The sequence below is a fragment of the Bidens hawaiensis genome, unplaced genomic scaffold (assembly GCF_021521415.1).
Source record: "Bidens hawaiensis isolate Kalapana, Puna unplaced genomic scaffold, B.hawaiensis_p1.1 tig00004192_1, whole genome shotgun sequence".
Lineage (NCBI taxonomy): Eukaryota > Viridiplantae > Streptophyta > Magnoliopsida > Asterales > Asteraceae > Bidens > Bidens hawaiensis.
Window position 1 is genome coordinate 817,046 of NW_027491249.1, and position 23,220 is coordinate 840,265.

At 37.7% G+C, this 23,220-nt stretch overlaps 2 protein-coding genes across 2 annotated transcripts; both read right to left on the bottom strand.

Annotated features, from left to right (window-relative positions):
• Positions 1–16,759: 16,759 nt before the first annotated feature.
• On the bottom strand, positions 16,760–17,265 carry LOC143625688 (uncharacterized). The gene is made up of 2 exons (XM_077095960.1): positions 16,992–17,265; positions 16,760–16,917 (listed from the first exon to the last, which is right to left on the bottom strand). The coding sequence occupies exons 1-2, from the start codon at positions 17,263–17,265 to the stop codon at positions 16,760–16,762; spliced, it is 432 nt and encodes a 143-aa protein (XP_076952075.1).
• Positions 17,266–19,471: 2,206 nt separating this feature from the next.
• LOC143625690 (uncharacterized) lies at positions 19,472–20,656 on the bottom strand. Its single transcript, XM_077095961.1, has 3 exons — positions 20,373–20,656; positions 20,008–20,255; positions 19,472–19,830 (listed from the first exon to the last, which is right to left on the bottom strand). The coding sequence occupies exons 1-3, from the start codon at positions 20,654–20,656 to the stop codon at positions 19,472–19,474; spliced, it is 891 nt and encodes a 296-aa protein (XP_076952076.1).
• Positions 20,657–23,220: the final 2,564 nt, after the last annotated feature.

Consider the following 23,220-nt stretch of genomic DNA (forward strand, 5'->3'; position numbering starts at 1 on the left):
GGCCAAGCCTAGCATGCCACAACCAACTTGTTTCTTCAATTCGGCTAAGTAAACAAACCGGTTTACCAATCTTTAATTGTATCCGGTATAGCCGATTAGGGGAACGAGTCACTTTCATCAAAAACCTACCTTGCCATCATGCATCGTAAGGTAGTTATCTTTAATATGAATATCACAACCGTGTTCTAAGGCTTGACCAAGACTAATAATATTGCTTTGAAGACTCGGTATAAATAAACATCCGTAAGCAAACGATGTTCACTACTTTTAGCCTCAAATAAAATCGACCCCTTACCGTTTATATCAACATAAGAGTCATCACCAAACTTAACCTTTCCCGTGACACGATTGTTAAGTTCAGAAAAGAAAGATATATTACCCGTCATGTGGTTATTCACACCGTTGTCTAGGTACCATTCATCACCATCTTTGGACTCTTAGTTTCCGGGTATGACCTTCTTTTCATTCAAGAACACCGTTTCTTGAACACTCTTCATCATAAACAGAGAAGGATCCCTTGTCTTGGATGCTTCAGCTAACTTTGCTTCACCTTGAACTTTCTGTTTCTGGTTGGGACACTTATGGACAAAGTGTCCAAACTCATCACATCGATAACTTTGAACCTTTGAGAGGTCCCGGGTTTTGCCCTTTTGTTCACGGTTTTCCCGGTTCATGGCGTTTTCTTGATGACCACGGTTTTGACTTGACCCGCGACCACCTCGTCCTCGCCCTCTTCCACGTCCACGTCCTCCACGAGTGGACTCACGTTCATTGTAACGACTAGTTGAGGATTCAGACTTTTGAAACATTAGCTTACCTTGGGTTTCGGAATGCATGTCTTCTTCCCGAATCTGCTCCTCATATGCTTTTAAACGTCCCACCACGTCTTCAAACCCAACAGTTTTGAGATCCAAGGTTTGTTCAAGAGATGCAACAATTTAAATAAACTTCCTTCGGGGTAGACTTGAAAGGAACTTCTTGACCATCTTAGTTTCTTGACCATACACGAGAGTTTTGCCGCAAACTCATCAATGGTCTCTGACTCTTTCATCCTCATACCATCAAACTCGTTCATGAGAGTTTGCAATCTTGCCTCCTTAACCAGATCAGCCCACAGATTACGCGTCTTAATCGCGTTCCAAGTCTCCTTGGCCGAATCAAGATTACCCACTTGCATGATTGTTGCTTCCGGGATCGACTGATAAATCAATGCAATCTCGTGATGTTGTTTTTATCTTCATCGGTTGCCCCCAGATCAATGGTATCCCAAACCTTATGCACATTCAAGAGTACCTTCATTCGAATAGCCCATACTATGTAATTAGTAGAGGTAAGCATGGGACTTTGGAACGCATTCGGGTTCCTACTTGCCTTCATTGTTTCCTTATCACCCATTGATCTTCGTTAAACCCACAAAGTTCGATCCGCAGAACAATGATGTTACCAATTCGTCAAACCCACAATTGGGTTCAAACCCTTCTCAACTTGAACAATGATTGATTGATATTGCCAAAATAAGTATGAAATCAATTTATATATTAATACCACTGGTGATGATTGCAAACAAAGGATACAATCAATTTAAAATAAAGATCCGACACTTAAATCAAATCCAGAAAAGACAAAACTCCATGCTTGACTTATTCATTATTTAATTGCTAAAGAATTAATTCGTTGCTCTCTATTAAACCGATGGTATTTTCTTCACCAACCTTTTTTTTGTGGACATCAATATTTGGATGACGGAATTGTTGATCGACTTGCTTCTTGAACCTTGTTCTGATACCAATTCAAGAACGAATAGATAATGGAAACACAAACGAGCACACAATATTTAGGGCAAACCTCACATATTATTATACTCAAGAAACTAGCACAAAACTTGAATACAATAACCCCTCTCACAATCCCATAACCCTAACATGGCTATGTATTTATAGGGAGACCCTAACTTTGCCAACAAGTAAAGCCCAAATATAAAAGCCCATATTGAAACCCCATAAACTCATTACATCATTAATGAATTCCATAGGCTCAATAGGTCCAACCCGGTCACCAACACGTGACGAGCCTAATACGATGGAAATTACCAACACACCACTACCACCAGTGTTTGATTTCATAATCAATCAACATTTCTTTCAAATCGAATTGAATTTCATTGAAAGCACATGTACTAAAGAAAAGATGCTTAAAAATTTCTACATCTAGTATATATGTATGCATGAGTTCTAAACAAACTAGCATATATTTATGAAGCTTGATTTCAAACACTTTTTATAACTAACATTGGTGTGATCCTTGTTAGGATCAGACGGGTCACACGAACACAACACACACTCTGCTCACAATCAAGAACACAAAAATTTAACGTGGTTCGGTCCAATTCTGACCTACGTCCACGGTGGGTAACTAGAAATGCTTTATTTCTTTTTTCTGTGATACATTTATTTTCAATACAAATGAATCTCTTATATAGAGATTAAACAAGATTTTGTCAAACAAAGAAATTAATGCAGCAGGTCTTCTATCACTTATTTTTGACAGGCTGCAAAACATGGTTGCAGGTTTCACACACAACAATCTCCCACTTGAAGCCACGGTTAAATCTTCACCTGTCCTTCAACTGTGCATCTGTATTTCTGTAAGAAACTCTTGATCTTAGCACATTCCTAGTTACCCATCCTTCTTTTCAATTATCCTGAAGGCTAGTTGAAGCTATGCAAAGCTTTAAATTCTCTAAGGTGACAACCTTAGTCAACATATCAGATGGATTTTCACTTCGTTTGATCTTCTTCAATTTTAGAGTGCCTTTACTAACTTGCTCTATGATGAAGTGATATCTCAGTTGTATGTGTTTCGTCTTCGAATGGAAGACAGGATTCTTTGCAAGATGAATTGCACTTTGATTGTCACAGAATAACACACAATCATCTATATCTTTGCCAAGTTTGTTGAGAAAATTCTTCAACCATATAAGTTCTTTGCTTGCTTCAGCAACTGCCATATACCCTACTTCTGTGGTTGAAAGGGCAACACTTTTCTGTAGTTTGGACATCCAACTTACTGCAGTGTCTCCCACTGTAAAGACATACCCTATGGTGCTTTTGAATGACTCTTTACACCCACCAAGGTCTGCATCTGCAAAACCCTTTAGAATAGCATCTTTCTTCTTAAAATGCAATGCCATCTTTGAAGTTCTCTTCAAGTATCTTAGCAACCATTTAACTGCTTCCCAATGTTCTCTTCCCGGATTGGACATAAACCGACTAACAACTCCCACTGCATGAGCAATATCTGGTCTCGTGCATACCATTGCATACATGTGGCTACCAACTGCAGATGCATATGGAACTTTAGCCATTTCTTTCTTGTCTTCATCTGATTTGGGTGACTGATCTTTAGAAAGCTTAAAGTGGCTTCCCAAAGGTGTGCTTTTGATCTTGGCATCTTTAAGACTGAATTTCTCTAACACTTTCTCAATGTACTTTTCCTGGGAGAGTGTTTAAGAGCCGTCTGTTTATGAGAATACTCATCCCGAGTATTTGGTTTGCAGCTCCCAAGTCTTTCATCTCAAATTCTTCAGACATTTGCTTCTTTAATTTCTTGATTTCTGACAAATCTGAACCTGCAATTAACATATCATCTACATAGAGTAGTAGAATGATATAAGAACCCTTGAACTTCTTAATGTAACAACAAGGATCATTGTCACATCTCTTGTAACCAACTCTTCCCATGAAGTTATCAAACTTCAAGTACCATTGTCTTGGCGCTTGTTTCAGACCATACAAACTCTTCTTCAGTTTACACACCCGGTTTTCTTTACCTTTAACCTGAAAACCCTCTGGTTGTGTCATGTAGATGTCTTCTTCTAGGTCACCATGTAGAAAAGCTGTCTTGACATCTAGCTGCTCTAGATGCAAGCCTTCAGTGGCTACAATACTGAGAACGAGCCGGATGGTAGACATCTTCACTACTGGAGAGAATATTTCATTAAAATCTATTCCTTCTTTCTGTTGAAAAAACCCTTGACTACTAATCTTGCTTTGTACCGTTTAGTACCATCATGTGCTTCCTTAACCCTGAAAACCCATTTGTTGTGAAGAGCCTTCTTCCCAGATGGAAGTTTTGTCAAGTGCCAGGTCTTGTTCTTCTCAAGCGACTTCATTTCATCTTTCATTGCTAGCTTCCACTGCAATGAATCTTTCAACCCCGTAGCTTCAAAGTAACACTGGGGTTCACCATTATCTGTCAAGAGTATGTAGTTGACTGATGGTGAGTACCTTTCTGGTGGTGGTCTGGTGACTCTAGACGACCTCCTTGGTTGATTTTGAGGTGTTTATGGAGTTTGAGGAGCAACTTCTTCTTCCTCAGAATCATTACTAAAATCACCCTAAACTCCCACTGTCGCTTGACTCATTCCTATTTTCTAGAATGTCGACTAAAGTTTCTTTTCTTTTTCCACCACTTTCAAACTCAACACTTTCTTTCTGAACTTCTTGTATCTTGGTGTTTCTGTCTTTGTACAATTTGTTTTCATTGAAAACGACATTCTTTCTTCTGATTAATTTTCTGCTTTCATTATCCCAAAGTCTGTAACCCATTTCTTCTGACCCATAGCCAATGAATGTACACTTCTTGGCCTTTGAGTCCAGCTTATCTCTGTCAACGCTTTCCAACAAGTCATAAGCACTACAACCAAAGACTTTAAGATGTTTAAGACTTACTTTCTTCCTTTTCCACATTTCTTCTGGCAGTTTGAAATCTAAGGGAACAGATGGGGAACGGTTAATCAAGTAAACTGCAGTGTTAACCGCATCTGCCCAGAATGTCTTAGGCATCCCTACATTCAACCTCATGCTTCTAGCCCTCTTATTTAAAGTTCTATCCATTCTCTCAGCAACACCATTCTGCTGAGGAGTTCCCGGAACTGTCATGATCATTTTTATCCCTTCCCTGGCACAATAATCTACAAACATCTTGCTTGTGTATTCGCCACCATTATCTGACTTCAGGCACTTTACCTTCAAATTAGTTTCATTTTCAACAGCAGATTTCCATATCTTAAAAGCATCAAATACATCAGATTTATGTTTAAGAAAATAGACCCACACCTTGTGCGTTGAATCGTCGATGAAGGTTACATAGTATCTTGAGCCTCTTAGAGATGTAATTGATGTTGGTCCATATACATCTATATACATCTGAGTGAACAAGACCCAACTTCTGGGCTTTTGGTGTCCTCCCTGTTTTCACAAAAGTAACCCTCTTTTGTTTTCCAAGAACACAAGATTCACAAAATTCAGTTTCCACTTTCTTCAAATCTGGAAACTTTCCTTTCTGAGCCAATACCTTCAATCCCTTCTCGCTCATATGTCCGAGTCAGTTGTGCCATAAATTTGATGGACTCGGACCGGTGGTCATTGCATGAACACCTTCAGTAGAAATTTCTGTCATGTATAGAGTGCCTTTCTTCTTTCCTTTGGCAATCACTAAATTGCCTTTGATCACTTTCCATTGTCCACCCCCAAAGTGAACATTAAACCCTTCATCATCTAATTTTCCAACTGAAATCAACTTTCTCCTCAAGTTAGGAATAACCCTGACATTTTCCAATGTCCATATAGTTCCTAATGAGGTTTTCAAGTCTACATCTCCAATGCCTATAATATCAAGCATTTCATTATCTGATAAACGAACTTTACCAAAGTTACCCGTTCGTAGATTCTTGACTATATCAGGGCATGAGATAGCATGGAAAGAAGCACCCGAATCCATAATCCAAGATTCAACTGAATCTTCAACAGAACAGATGAGAGCATCACCTAATTCTTCCGAGGATACATTGTTTACTTCTTTCTTTGCAGCTGGGTTTGTACATTGGCTTCTAAAGTGACCTTTTTCTTTGCAATTCCAATATTCAATGTCTTTTCTGTTCTTTGACTGTCCCCTTTTTCTGGACTTAGACTTGCCTCGACTACGTCCTCTTTCGTTTCTTCTTCCTCTACTTTTTTCTGTATGCAATAAAGAACTAGAATTTGAAGTTTCACCATTGCTTCTCTGTCTATATCTTCATTCACTATCAAGTCACGAATACTCTCGAAAGTGAGTTTGATAGTGCCGGATGCACTACTAACAGCTGTGACTATGCCTGACCAACTGTCGGGCAACGATGATAAAAGGAGTAGCGCTTGTACTTCATCTTCAAACTTTATTCCAACTGAGGCTAAACGAGAGATAATCGAGTTGAACTCATTTATGTGAGCGGTAACCGACATGCCTTCCTTCATCTTGGTGTTAACCAATTGTTGGATAAGAAATACTTTGTTTGAAGCGGATGGTTTTTCATTCATGTTGGACAAAGCTTTCATTACACCATATGTGGTTGTTTCATTGACAATGTTATATGCAACACTCTTTGCCAAAGAAAGCCTAACCACACCCAAAGCTTGTCTATCCAACAACTTCCATTCTTCATCATACATGTCATACGGTTGTTCACCCAAACTAGGGAAATGCAAACTTTTCTGATATAACAAATCTTCAATTTGCATTCTCCAAAATCCATAATTGCTTCCATCAATTTTATCAATCTTAATTTTTACCGTCCTTTGCCGTTAAAAAAAATTACCAAATTTCTACTAACCAAATGGGTTCGTAGTGCTGAGTGGTAATTTATACGAGCGAAGCAATAATCAGAAACAAAAAATAACTTTTGTTTCAAGCTTTAATTGGCAAAGAACAAGTTGTGATGGATAATGAGATCTTGTTCAAACTTGAGGGGCCTTGTGATAAATATGGAATTTTTTTTTCTTTATAAATCTTTCTTGTTTCTTCCAATCTTTCTTCTTCTTGAGCAGACCACAATAATGGAGCCAACAACCAAAACAACTCCTTTCTTCTTCTGGTGATCTCCCAAGAAAAACGAGCGGCAATGGTGGTGTGCACGATTTCCGACAAGGGGAGCGGCGGCGCACCGGCGGTGTCGGTGCTGGTGGCAGCGCCGGAGATGGCGGTGCTAGCAGCGGAGCCAGCGGTGGCAGTGAGTAGCGGCGGCGACGGCGAGTAGTGGCGGCGGTTCAGAACACTGGTTCCGAATCCCTCAGGTACATGTCCTTCTTCTTCACCTTCTCCTCCTACCTGGTTCGTGTGATTCAAAGAGCCTACGCTCTAATACCAGTTGTTAGGATCAGATGGGTCACACGAACACAACACACACTCTGCTCACAATCAAGAACACAAAGATTTAACGTGGTTCGGTCCAACTCTGACCTACGTCCATGGTGGGTAACTAGAAATGTTTTATTTCTTTCTTCTGTGATACATTTGTTTTCAATACAAATGAATCTCTTATATAGAGATTAAACAAGATTTTGTCAAACAAAGAAATTAATGCAGCAGGTCTTCCGTCACTTATTTTTGACAGGCTGGAAAACATGGTTGCAGGTTTCACACACATTTTTTGCTGCTACTTTTGACAAACCACAAGAGTGGCTTCACACTAGTTGCAAGTTTTACACACAACAATCCTATCTCATTTGCCCCAGCATTAGCGTGTAGCTTAGTTTCCGCCATGAAAAATCGTGCACGAAATGGCAAACGAAAGTTTACAATGGTGCCAGTGGCTACTAACTAAAAAGAACTCCTAAGCACTTGCATACACACATGCTTATCACAATATAATTTATTATATGCTCATATGGAGCTATATTCTTTTCTTCATTTGACCAGTAGAGTTATAAATTTCTTTCTTTTTATCACTGATTTGATCTTGAGTGTAGTTGCTGTTGGTGAAGTTTGGAAAAAAGATTGGGGGAATTGTCCTTTTAACCTGTGGAGTGATTCTGATCATCGTCAAGCCGAAATGGATTATTGTTCCCTATCGCTAGAAGAGGATGGTCTAGTTAATGCTTGATGTGGTGCCATTCCTACTTATTCAGACCGGAATCTGGATATACCAAAACCCCATTAAACCCGCATGTTGTCTGATATATACAAAGAACATGGAGGTTCAAGTACTGACGTGATTAGTTCACGTGATCGGAAGGACGTGTTTCTGAAGGGCAAAAGGAAGAAGCCTGTTTCTGAAGAATCTCGTCAAAAGAAGTTAGAGCGTAAAGAGAACATTTCCAGAACCTATGAGGCATTCATCTTCTGTTTACTCTATTATCATTCTATTCTTGATCGTAACTAAACTAGACGTATTCTACAACCGATATGTAATTCACTTTTTCGATTTTTGGTTTTGTTTGCGCACGGCAAACAATACTGAGGCCACTATTGGTGCTGTCCAAAATAGAACCAGGGAAACTTACCCTCCATCTGATAATGAGTTCATGGTCAGGCAGACACGCTATCTATGGTTGCAACTAAAGAACAAGTAAAGGGTAAAGGCTTGTGTGAGCTTGATGGGCATGTGCCAACTGCTATTGCGTCCGGTTTAGCGCAGGATAAGGAAACTGAGTATGGGATTTGTCACAAAACTAAAATCTTCTTATTCAATAAGAAACCCCAAATATAATAGAACAATGCTTTGATCAATTGAAGAAAATAATCGAAACAACCAAGAAGATATTCAGATCATCATCGTAATAGTAATAATCTGATTACAACACACTCGCTATACAACACCAAACAATTAACTCTAACAGGCTGTAGAACCAAAGGAGACGAGAGCTACCAACAGTGGTAAAGAAATATCTCAAATATATTATACCAACCCAACTCTCGTTCTCTTTTTATATTTAAGTTTGTTGCAACAAAACTCTTGAACACATTCAGATGTATGAGCCCATGTCCAATTAACCACCCAATCCCATGAAGCTTTCTCACAACCAAGTCCAGTAGCTAAAGCCATCCAAGCCCAAGAATGTGTTTCAACAGCTCGTATACATGCAAAATATAACACACATTAGAAAACTATTATTGAACAATAATATACAAATATTGAATTGTAATAAAGTATTATAATTTAATTTTAACACCCCCCTCCGCCACAATTCAATATTTAAAAACATCAAATAAACCCAAACGAGAACATACGTACGACACCATGTTGTTTCAGAAACAAACCTTTTGTAAATATGTCTGCTAGCTGCTCCTCAGAATTCGTTTTGACAACCTCAATCATTCTTGATGCAATTTTTTCTCGTAAAAAAAACAAGTCTGCTTCAAAATGTTTTGTCCGATCATGAAATACCGGATTTTCAGAAATGGAAATCGCAACAGAATTGTCACAAAACAACTTTACTGGTAAAGTTATAGACACCTTTAACTCTTTCAACAAGTTAGTCAGCCAAATTACCTCATCTACAGCATCACACATGGCGCGGTACTCAGCCCTCGGCTGAAGACCGGGAAATAGTGTTTTGTTTTTTACTTTTTCAGGAAAACCATAGAATTTCCCACAAAAATACAAAAGCCCGTAACAGACCGTCTACGTTTAATACATTTAGCCCAGTCCGAATCAGCAAATGCAGTAATATTAAACACATCACCTTTATTTATCATCACCCCTTTACCCGAAGACATTTTCAAATAACTTAGTAGCCTCAATACAAGAGACAAGTGTGCACGCACTTCTAGGCTGATGCATGTATTGGCTTAAGAATTGTACTGCATATGAAATGTCTATCTAGTGTGGGATAAGTAAATTAATTTTCCAATTATTCTGAAACTTAGTAACATTTTGTAACTCAGATTTATTATGCTGGCACAAATGATTGACTACATGACTTTGTTCAATTGGCACACTGACTGGTTTCGAACCAGTGAGCCTAAACTCAGCCAACAACTCTAAGTAATACTTGCGCTGTGATAAACAAACACCTTTATCATATCTAAAAACCTACCCAAAAATGTTTTAAAATTCCCAAATCTTTAATGAAAATATCAACCTTGGAGTAATTTTTTCACAGAATTCAAATCATTGCCAGTGATAACAATGTCATCCACATAAACAAGCAAAACAGTTATAACATTTTTATCAGCTTTAACAAACATTGAATAATCACTTTTACTTTGTAGAAAACCAATTATAAGAAAACCAATTTTTATTAAAACGCCAACTAACTTTTCATTCCACATTCTAGGGGCTTGTTTTAGCGCATACAAAGATTTTTTCAGTTTACACACTCGTTTTTCATCATTTGAATAATATCCTTCGGGTAAAGTCATAAAAACTTCTTCATGTAAATCCCATACAAAAATGCATTATTTATGTCAAGTTGGAAAAGAGGCCAATCATTGTTAACAGCAAGATTAAGAACACATCTAGCAGTAACCATTTTCACAACAGGGGCAAATGTTTCATCAAAGTCGATGTCTTCCCTTTGATTAAACCCTTTAGTCACTAATCTAGCTTTATATCTATATATTTCACCTGTTGACCTATATTTACCATGTAAACCCATTTACAACCTATAGGTTTCCTACCAACAGGTAAGTCAACAAGTTCCCAAGTATCATTTCTATTCAAAGCATTTATTTCATCATTCATCGCATCAACCCAATTTTGATCTAACACGGCATCGCTAAAGAACTTAGGCTCCACACTTTTATTCAACATAGAAACAAAACACATATTTTCTTTTGAAAGATTAGAGTAATTAACTACTTTTTCTAAACTATACTTAACTTTACCCTCTATCATATAATTCTGCAACCTCTTTGGTAAAGACGAACTCCTAGTGTACCTCCTAATAGCTGTTTGAACCTCTTGTTCTTGTTCATTAGGGACATTGTTTCCCTTAGATAAGGTATTACTGTCATCATGACCAGCATTATGACCTACCTCACTAGTACTACCTAACTGACCTCTATATCCTTCACTAGTTGTGGAACTTAAGTGGTCAGTGGCAACACTAGGTTGCTGATCTCCAGCATTAGTCTGAAATTGGACCCCCTCTTCATCATCGGGATTATTTACACTTATAATAAATGCTGGTTCAATGTCATCAAATTTATCACAAAAATTTAAATGGTTTACAGAAGAATCAGTAACAATATCACTAGTTTTCAAAACATAACTATCTTTGAGAGGATATATTATCTCATAGAACTTTACATCTCTCGAAAAAAACACTTGTTTTGATTCAATACCCCACAACTTATAACCTTTTTTATTAAAAGAATAACCTAAGAAAACACACTTTTCAGCTCTTTTTTCAAACTTATTATTATTTTCTATGATGGCACTGTAACATTAACAACCAAAGTTTCTTAAGTGTTTCAGAGAGGGTTTAAATCCAAACAGCTGTTCATATGGAGACTTACCACTTAACACAGAGGAAGGAGTGAAACAAATAGGTTGTAGTCAATACACATTCAATCCAAAAATTTAAAGGAACCCCTCCTTCAAAAAGAAAAGACCTAGCTACATTTAACAAATGTCGATGTTTCCTCTCAACAATGCCATTTTGTTGAGGTGTTTGAACACATGAAGTTTGATGAATAATACCAAGTTTTCTAAAAAAAAGTTTGAACTTGATTATTAACAAATTCAGTTCCATTATCACTTCTAAAGGTTTTAACAGTGACACTAAACTAATTTTTAATCATATTAACAAATGTTTCAATACAGAAAATACTTCACATTTATCTTTTATTAAAAACACCCAACAGTGCGAGAGAAATCATCAACAACAGTTAGGAAAGACCTATACCCCTCTTTACTCTTTATCCTATATGAACCCCAAGTATCAAGATGTACCAATTCTCCTACCATAATAGACTTATGATCACTTAAAGGGAAAGGTTCCCTATGTTGCTTTGCCTTGTGACATACATCACAAGGTAAATCCACACAATCATTTTTAATATTCAAGTCACCTTTTAACACATTGAAAACCTGACTAGCAAAATGCCCTAATTTAGTGTGCCAAATATTAGAATTATCAATGCTATTAAAGCACACCTTAAATTGTTTAGAGGAATCACCATAGACATATAACCCCTAACTTGACTACCAGTCACCACGGTTTTCTTTGTGAGTGAGTCCTGTAGATAGCAATTGTTTTCATTAAATGTAACATTTAATTTGTTATTAGATGTGAGCTTGTAAACAGATAACAAATTAACATAATATTAAGGAACAATAAAGACATCTTGTAACACAACCTCATTTCTTAATTTTATCTTGCCAATTTTAGTAACTTTAGAATTAGAACCATTAGGATGTTTGACAGTTATACTGTATTCACTAAGATCAACAGGGTCAACAACATAATTATCACTCATTGTCATGGGTTGATTTGTTCCAGAGTCAATAGCCCAATTACTCAACTTTTTTTTTGAAGAAAAACTGCGGAAACAAAAAACATTGTTAGAAAAACAGCAGACATTATTACCCCTCCTGTGTTTCCACCTTATGATCCATCTTCAGTTTTATAACTTACACTGTATTCTTAAGTTTTTTATTTAAGGGTTTGGAAAAGAAAAGATAAGAAAATTTTTCTTTTTTCATTCTTGAGTTTTTTTTTTAAGAAAAGAAAGAGAATGGGAAAAAAAAAGCTAGGGCTTTTTCCTTCAAAACTTTTCAAGCAAATATGGCCTGATTGTGAAGGAAAAATTTATAGCCATGCACAATATTACTAATTTACCCTATCTTTTCCTTCTTATCTAACTCAAGAATGATGATATAATTGTAAAGCTATAATTTTTTTTCCTATCTTTTCCTTCCTATCTAACTCAAGAATGTAATTAACAATTTATTTTCTTTTCTTTTATTTTAACTCAAGAATGCCTTTAAAGTATACAATTTGTTTTCCTTTCTTTCCCTATCCAATCTTATCATTTGTTGTCCTTATATTTTAAACCCGAGAATGTAGTGTTAGTAATCCTAATAACCTAATAACCTGGTCACTTGCTCAGGTGTGAGAGTACTAGCAACAGAGTTAGAAGATGATGCACCATTATTAGAGGTATTCACATTATTAGAAGTGGTAGGTTTTTGATATCCTCTAGACCTAGGACCTTAAGGATACCCAATAATTTTTACAGTGAGAGCATTTTAAGTTTGGGTTTGGCCCATTAGCAAATTGTTTTTGGTTATCTAGCTGACCAGCTTTAGACACTGATGTGCTAAAAGTAGTTATAAATTTATTAACTAAAATTACGCTAATCTAGACACTAAGTAATAATTCTAAACTCTTAACTCGACTAAAACTACTAACCGACAAGTGAACCGATCGACTCTAGTAAAGCTAAGTAAGCCCGGCTATCGAACCCATAAGACTCTCTAAATTACGTTTATTAGCTAACTAGACTCAACTACAGACACGACTTATTAATTTATATTTGTTTGAGGGGGAGTTTTTATTTAAAATACTAATTTAAGACTATTATTAAAAACTAAATCAAGAAAACAAGTAAATTAGACAAAAGAAAAAGTTTGATATTTAAATAAGATGATTATGAGAAAACTATCTAGGCTAGAATCCCCTAAATTTCAGTTATGAATTAACCGGGAAAATATTTAGTTGTGGACTGGGATCGTGAAATAGACACTTAAAAGAAAACCCGAACAGGACCCCTGACCCTTCTCAGGAAGACACCTATGGGTTTCTAACAAGTTTTAGCACACACCAGTATTAAAAATTAAGTTCCCTTACGGTCGCCTAATTAAATTAATTATGATCTAGTTCCTTTATACAAAAATCCTACCTTACAGCGCGGAAATTAAAGGCAATTTAATATATTTAATTGATTTAATAGACAATAATAAATAATCAACCCTAGACAGACTCCTTACGAAGAACTAAATCTAGTAAGATTAAATAATAAAGATCTATTAATAACCTAGCACTTTATAGATTTTAGGTTAGCAACACACTTAGGTTTATTTGACAGTATTATTCCTATAATCTTATCGCAAAATCAATCAAAAAGTAATCAAGAACACAAAGTAATTGACCTAATAGCAACCTATCATATGACAAACAATAATCATGGAAACTATGGAATAAAACTCATCAAACAATCCTAAGCATCCATATGCATCAATTTAATATAATTAAATCTTTTACTAAATCATAAAAACCATAGCGATAAATAATCCCAAGTCAAATCAAAACATCAAAGTAGGTTCATCATAAGCCTAAGTAGTCTAAGGGTTTAGCCTACGACCATACTCAAAAACAAAAGAAAATAAATAAGTTCAAATAATAAATTCATGAAGAAGACAATAAATTCAAACCGAATAATAATGATTCTTGAATGAGTTGGTGTGGAACCCAAACACTTTTTGCTCGAACCAAAGGCTTGCTTCACTCTTCTTTCGCTCCTTGCGGTAGCCTGGTCTCTAACTCAAAAACCTGGTCTCGATATTCTAACTTCTGCCCAGCTCCTCTTCTTTTTTTTTGTGGCCTTTCTTAATTATATATATATATATATATTATGTTGTCCAAGACCATTCAGCCGACCATATGGGGTTTGTCACCGACTTAATGTAAATAAAAAATCAATTAGGCTCTAGTGCTCCACCAAATATTCCATCGTTTGTATTTTTTTTTTTAAAAACCGCCCCTTGCCACTTCGTTTTAATTAACATCTTGTGATGTTGGCCCAACAATTCACCTTTAAATGTTTCTTTGAAAACAAACAATTCGTAAGTACTACAATGCAAAAAATTAATATTTAAACAAACAAACTTTTGTCCCTCTAGACTGAATAAATCATCATCATATAATACTAATTGAAAGTGACAAAATTTATACATTCTCTAATAATAATAATACGAATATTAGCTCGAAATTATTTAAAAGTGTAGGAAATATTTACATAGTAATATGTATATTTTAGACTACATCAAATATTCTCACACTTAAACCTTTTTCGTCCCTGAAAAAGTCTAATTGCAATGGGATCAGAATCGGAAAAATATGGTCGTAAAAACATATAAGGTTATCTTAAAATTTAGAACAACGCAAAAACTGCGATCACCGATATTGTTGTCCACTTAAACCTATGCCTTTGTCTTTACCGGGACAAGTAAGATCCAACTATTATTATTATTATTATTATTATTATTATTATTATTATTATTTTTATATAATCTAGTGGAACCCACAGTCAAGACCCGTTTTATTTTAGATTTTACCAGATCAAACCACCCCAACCTGATTTAAACCTCATAAATAGCAGATTAAAACATTGTTGCACATTTTTTCATGAATAGCTAAGATGATCAAGGATATTGTTTATCCACCTAAGTTTAAGCATCAAAGTCAACCAAGCAGCCATTAGATATGATTAAGGTTCAATTTTTCAACTAACCAGCTAGTGTTCCCCACTACATGACATACCCCCGTTATCAAGCAATACCCCGGATCCATTACCACCCGTGATTTTACAAGTTTCCATCTATTAGTTTACATACGTTGTGTCTCTAGTTGATCCTGTTCTTAATGGTATAGGACGCAAGTAAGAGGACCACGTATGACTAATAGCGGGATGATCACTGGATCATCAAGATTTTACTTCACTGTAATTGATGTAAGTGAGTGTAATGGCTGTAAACTGCTGGTTTATTCTTAAAAGCTTTATTTATTTTAAATATCCGAAGATACCCAAATGAACATCCGTAAAACGACCCGTGGTCTCCGAACCCAAGGCATCCCATCAATACAGGATTTAAGGCTATAAAACCATACGCCTATGAAGTGTTAACCACTAAAACTAGAAGTGCAAGTTTTAAGTTTATATCACCGGCTACATGGCATACTCTAACGTTAAACCTACCCAAGCATTGTATGATAACGTATTCAGATTTCTCTAAAATTCTTAATTTTCTACAATCAAACTAAAAATGAGGCTTGAGTATGACCTGACCTTTCATCTCGTATTTTATACAGACTTAACATGTATCCCACTAAAAATCATATTTTATACGTTTTAAACCAACTATCAAACTTCCCTTTCATTCTCAAGGCTGAGCCTACCGACACATCTCAAGTTAAGTGCGTGTTCTTTAATTATATCTTATTATTAGTAGTTTGAAAAACCGATTCCCGATAAATATCCTCATCTCCCATTAAATTGCAAAAAGAAACAATTTCAAAGGACATTTTTTTTACTTTTCTTTTTTTTAATATAAATAAAAACTTAAACAAAACAACTAAAACGAAAAACATATGTATTCCCATCCCCACACTTAAAATTTGCATTGTCCTCAATGGAGGGACGGAAACACGAATCAATAATTTAAAACAAAACAAAACCTAAAAATTACAAAAATAAATAAATACAAAACAAAGCTAAAAATTAAAAAACTAAAAATATAAAAACAAAGTAAAAAGGAAAAGACATAGCTGGTAGTATGCGCATGTAGTATGATGCTAAAGTCTTCTTCGATAAATGCCCTTCAACTCCGAACGTGCTCAGCAACCAGTATCTCCTTTTTCTCGTACACGAACGGAAACAACAACAACACACACAATATCTAAAAAAATCGTCTTATCAACTTGATAGATATTAATCATTCAAAGTATGTAGCCAGACTAACCAACCCATCCAATAAACATGAATAAAAGCAGCAAATAAATAATCATAAAAGTATACGGCTCCTGCTGCTCCATCCCCACACTTAATTTTTCACTAGACTTCGAGGGGATCTTCTATCTCACACTCTCCTCCTTCAAAACTTTCAAAACTTAAAAACAAATAAAAACTACAAAAACTACGTTAGTGACTTAAGGGAAAATAAAAATAAAATAGAAATAAAAGTAGGAAAGAATGTACAAACTCTACACTTGAGTATTCACTCAAGATCTACGTGCGACGGATCGAGATAGTGCTTTAAGCGATGACCGTTCACCTTCCAAGATGTTTCATTATCCGGATTCTCCAACTCCACCACTCCATACAGGAAAACTTCTTTTACCAAGTACGGTCCCGTCCACTTTGATCTCAACTTTCCTACAAACAACTTCAAACGAGAGTTAAATAACAATACATTTTCGCCTTTTTTGAACTCTTTGCCGCCTTTCAACCATCGTGTAGAGCTTTCGTCTTTTCTTTGATGTTCAATGATCGAGAATACACCGCATCCTGAAGCTCCTCCAACTCATGAATCTGAAAGTACCTTTTCCTCGCAGCCTCGGTAAGATCGACATTCACCGTCTTCAATGCCCAATAAGCACGATGCTCCAATTCAACCAGAAGATGACAAGACTCACCATAAACAAGCATAAACAGGGTAGTACCTAAGGAGTCTTGTATGCTGTTCGGAATGCCTACAATGCATCGTCTAACTTTTCCGACCATTCCTTCCGACTAACCCCAACCGTCTTCTCCAAAATTCTCTTCACCCCTCGATTTGCATTCTCGACTTGACCATTCGTTTGAGGGTAATAGGCGGTAGAGGTACGATGAGTAACCCCATAACAAGCCAACGCCTTCTCCATGACGATATTACAAAAATGGGTTCCCCGATCACTAATAATAGCTCTCGGAGTACCGAAACGAGTAAACAACTTCTTAAGGAACCTCATAACAACTCATGCATCATTTGTAGTCAATGCTTGGGCTTCCACCCACTTCGACACATAATCAATCGCTATCAAAATATATTTATTACCGTTCGATGTGGGAAACGGTCCCATGAAGTCGATGCCCCAAACATCAAATATTTCAAGAATTTGTATGGGGTTTTGAGGCATCTCATTCTTGGACAAAATATTACTTGTTCTTTGGCACGCATCACAAAGCTTCACAAACTCTTCAGCATCTTTAACAACCGTAGGCCAATAGAACCCACTATCAAACACCTTCTGCGCGGTAGCATGCGCACCATGATGACATCCAGTCAACCCTTCATGAATATGCTTGAGAATATTCCAACCTTCCTCTTTCGTCACACATCTCCTCAAAATCCGGTCACCACCAATCTTAAACAAAAATGGGTCATCCCACACATACCTATGCGCATCCTAGAAGAACTTCCACTTTTGTTGCTTAGTCATAGCCTCCAGCACAAAACCATTAGCCAAATAATTAGCAAAATCAGTGAACCATGGAATACCTTGCTTCTCAGCCGCAACAAAAACGATCGATTCATGAGGAAATGTATCTCCTATCTCCTTCTCACGCAACTCTTCTCTCTTCGGATCTTCTAAACGGGATAGATGACCGGCCGCTACATTTTCCGCACCCCTCTTATCTTTGATCTCGATGTCAAACTCAAAAAGTAGAAGAATCCACCGTATAAGACGAGGCTTCGCGTCTTTCTTCTGAAAGAGGAAACACACGGAAAAATGGTGGTCTTCGAAAGTACGAGATACGAGCGGAACTTATCAAATGCAAACACAACATCTAAAAGTTCCTTCTCGATGGTGATGTAGTTCTCTTGAGCATCGTTCAATGTCTTGCTATCATAATAAATGGGTGAAAATGTTTATCTCGTCTTTGCCCCAAAACCGCTCCAACCGCATAGTCACTAGCATCACACATGAGCTCAAACGGCAAGCTCCAATCGGGAGAACAAAGAATGGGAGCACTTATGAGCCTCTCTTTCAAATATGTGAACGCCTTCACACACTCATCATAAAAAAAAGGTACATCTTTCTCGAGGAGTCGGGTCATCGGGCGGGTAATTTTGGAAAAGTCTTTGATGAACCGTCGATAGAACCCCGCATGACCCAAGAAAATCCTAATCGCCTTCAACGCATCGGTGGAGGAAGTCTACTTATAGTATCAATCTTTTCCCGATCCATCTCAATACCGTCTCTCGAGATCTTATGACCCAGTGCGATCCCCTCCGTCACCATGAAATGACATTTTTCCCAATTTAACATCAACTTCGTTTCAATGCACCTTTTCAACATCTTCTCAAGATTTGCTTAAGAATGATCGAAAGAATTACCGTAAACCGAAAAATTGTCCATAAACACCTCCATGGAATTCTCAATCATATCCTGAAAGATGGCCACCATACAACGCTGAAAGGTAGCCGGAGCGTTACATATTCCAAATGGCATGCGGCGGTACGCTAACGTCCATACGGACATGTAAAAGTCGTCTTCTCTTGGTCTTCCGGTGCAATGGGAGTTTGAAAATATCCCAAAAAACTGTCAAGAAAACAATAAAACTGCTGACATGCCAAACGATCCAACATCTGATCAATAAACGGCAATGGGAAGTGGTCCTTCCGTGTGGCATCATTCAACCTCCGATAATCAATACATACTCTCCAACCAGTAACCGTACGCGAAGGGATAAGCTCACTCTTCTCATTCATCAGTACAGTCATACCTCCTTTCTTCGGAATAACTTGGGTCGAGCTCACCCATGGAGAATCGGAAATCAGGTAGATCATCCCGACATCCATCAACTTCAATATCTCCTTCTTCACCACCTCTTGCATATTCATTTTAAGGCGCCTTTGTGGTTGTACCACCAGTTTGTACTGATTTTCCATTAGAATCCGGTGCGTGCAATAAGCGGGGCTAATACCTTGAATATCGGAAAGTCTCTATGCAATCGCCCGCTTATGCAACTTCAACACGTCTATCAACTTTGACTTCTCTTCCTCCTTTAACTTGGAGGACACAATATCGGGCAAGTTCGAGCCCTCATCGAGATACGCATACTCCAAGTGTGACGGGAGTACTTTTAACTCCAACGGAGCGGGTTTCACTACGGAACTCGCCTCACTTTCACAACTAATCTCATTCACTTTTATAATCTCGGGCAAACCTGAAATCTCAACCAACTCATCACAAACTGAATCGTTCTCACACGACTCCTCCTCACCAGAATCATCACAATCAACCAAACCATTACTTCCCACGAGATCCGCACCACAAATATAATCAAAGCATCTATCCACACCTGCAATAAAAGAGTTAATAAAATAAACCGAGTGGCATGGACCACTGAAATCATCTTGACCCGGATGCTTCATCGACCTCGCAGCATCATAAGTAACATTCTCATCACCAACCCAAAGTGTGATATTCCCATCATACACATTGATAAGCGCCTTTGCGGTTCATAAAAACGGACGACCAAGAATGATGGTGACCCTCTCGTCGGCCTCCATGTCAAGCACCACAAAATCCACTGGGAACACAAACTTATCAACCTTCACTAGAAAATTCTTGATAATTCCCCACGGATACTTAATCGAACGATCGGCCAATGACAACGACATGCGAGTCGGTGTAAGCTCGCCCAACTCAGACTTCTCGTACAAAGAATACGACATCAAATTAATACTCGCCCCCAAATCCGCCAATGCATGGCTCATTGCATCACTACCAAACAAGCAAGGAATTGTAAACACACCCTAATCTGACAACTTCGCTGGTACGCGGTTCAACACTACCGCCGAACAATCTCCCATAAGGGGAGTCGATGAAACTTCCCCCAACCTATCCTTCCTCTTCAATAGGTCCTTCAAAAACTTCGCGTACTTCAGCATGTGTTGGAGGGCTTCAATGAGAGGGAGATTAATTTTCAACTGTCGGAACATGTCAAGAAAGTGCCCATACTCCCGTGTGTATTTCTGATGTTTTAAGCGAGAGGGATATGGGACACGAGAGTGATCAATCACAGGTGGTGGCCAAATTTCCACTGGTTTCTTCTCCACTGGCGGTGCAACTGGTTCATTGTTCTGCACTTTGCCCGACACTTCCATCTTAATCTCTTCATCCATCACCTCCTCTTCTTCAGCTTCAACCTCTCTTCTTTTTATCTCGGGACCCAAAACCCTGCCGCTACGAGTAGTAATCGTCTTTATTTGAGCGGCCGGATTCTATTGAGTAGAACCTAAAAACTGTCCCCGGGGTCTCTCATCCAATTGTCGAACAATATCGCCAATGGACCTTTGCATGTCGAGTAGAGCCGATTGTTGATTTTTAAAAAGTAGGTCATGATCGGCAAGAATGTTTTGAGTAACTTCATCTCTGGTAAGGATTTGCTGCATCATCTCGTCCAAATTCTTACTCAGATCTGGCCCATTATTCGAACTTTAACCATTAGAACCTCTATTGTCATACTGACCTTGATTTCGGTTATAGGGAGCTTGAAAACCAGGTGGCCCACCGGCCGGGCGCCAATTTGAGTTACCTTGCCCTTGATTCTGGTTCTGATTCCTGTAGTTGTTCCAGTTCTTATTATTGTTGTTGTAAGCATTAGGGAACCTGCTCTGACCAACCACGAAATCAACTTCTTGATTGTTCATCAACGGACACTCCAGCGTACCAGGACCACCCCTACACATCTCACACTTATCCACCTTAGCCTTTAACTCTTTTATCTCTCGGGTAAGATTAGCCAGAGCAGCAGCTATACCAGTATCCAGATTAACCTGGTGTACACCTTTAGCAGATGAGGATGTACTGGTGACGGGATTGGAATTCCCGCCTCGTGGCTTTTTCGCGTACTCCGATTACGTGAAACTTTCAAACATCTCGTTACACTCGGTCACATTCTTTCTGTCCATCAAATTGCCCCCAGCAGCTGTGTTGAACCTAGCTTGAGCCTCATAAGTAAGCCCATTGTAAAACTTCTCAACAAAGGCCCAAGGTTTGAGCCCATGTTTTGAACAACGAGAAAGAAGATTCTGAAAGCGCTCCCAAGCTTGGTAATATGGCTCATCCGGCTCTATGTGAAAGGAGTGGATTTGATCACGAAGGCGAGAAGGCTTAGCAGGTGGAAAGTACTTCTTGATGAATGCATTATGAAGCGCCTCCCAAGTAGTGAATGCTCCAGCAGGTTGCGAATCGAGCCAAGTGGCGGCATGACCCGAAAGTGAAAACGGGAACAAGTGAAGGAAGATCGCATCCTCATAAACACCTTGCAATTTGAATGTTTTGAACACACGAGTAAGACGGTTGATGTGTGTCGGTGCATCTTCATCATCACGGCCATGGAACTGGTTTTTTGGGTGATGTGGGCCATGACGTAGGATGGGATTTGCCATGAGTTAGGGTTATCAATATCGGGAGCGATAATGGGTGAGTAATCTCCATGGAACCTTCGAAAGCTTGTTGGTACATGGTGCAGTTATTCTCGGCCATTCGGTTAATTGGGATGGTTCTGGGACTCAGTGGTGGTGAATTTGTGGGTGATGCTTTTGGTGAAGTATCTATGGTGATCGGTTGCTTTTCTGACGATGAGGAACTTGCCTCGGACTTCAACGGGTAGGTCCAAAACAATCAAACGGCGGTCCTTGCGAACGCAGATGTGGCATGTACCTACAAAACGCACAAAACAAAATTGGTAGACTCTAAAAAAAAGAGTCGAAAATAAAAAACTGAAAATAGAGTAAGATAACTAACACTTAAAATTAGACTCCTACGAATCAAAGCAATAAATAAAGCAAATAGCACGTATATAACAAGCAAGTCTAATCAAAGCTAATAACGCAATCGCCAAGAGTCCCCGGCAACTGCGCCAAAAACTTGATGTGCTAAAAGTAGTTATAAATTTATTAACTAAAATTACGCTAATCTAGACACTAAGTAATAATTCTAGACTCTTAACTCGACTAAAACTACTAACCGGCAAATGAACCGATCGACTCTAGTAAAGCTAAGTAAGCCCGGATATCGAACCCACGAGACTCTCTAAATTACGTTTATTAGCTAATTAAATTCAATTACAAACACGACTTATGGGGGAGTTTTTATTTAAAATACTAATTTAAGACTATTATTAAAAACTAAATCAAGAAAACAAGTAAATTAGACAAAAGCAAAAGTTTGATATTTAAATAAGATGATGATGAGAAAAATCTAGGCTAGAATCCCCTAAATTTCCGTTATGAATTAACCGGGAAAATATTTAGTTGTGGACTGGGATAGCGAAATAGACACTTAAAAGAAAACCCGAACAGGACCCCTGACCCTTCTCAAGAAGACACCTATGGGTTTCTAACAAGTTTTAGCGAACACTAGTATTAAAAATTAAGTTCCCTTACGGTTGCCTAATTAAATTAATTATGATCTAGTTCCTTTATACAAAAATCCTACCTTACAGCGAGGAAATTAAAGGCAATTTAATATATTTAATTGATTTAATAGACAATAATAAATAATCAACCCTAGACAGACTCCTTACGAAGAACTAAATCTAGTAAGATTAAATAATAAAGATCTATTGATAACCTAGCACTTTATAGATTTTAGGTTAGCAGTACGCTTAGGTTTATTTGATAATATTATTCCTATAATCTTATCGGGAAATCAATCATAAAGTAATCAAGAACACAAAGTA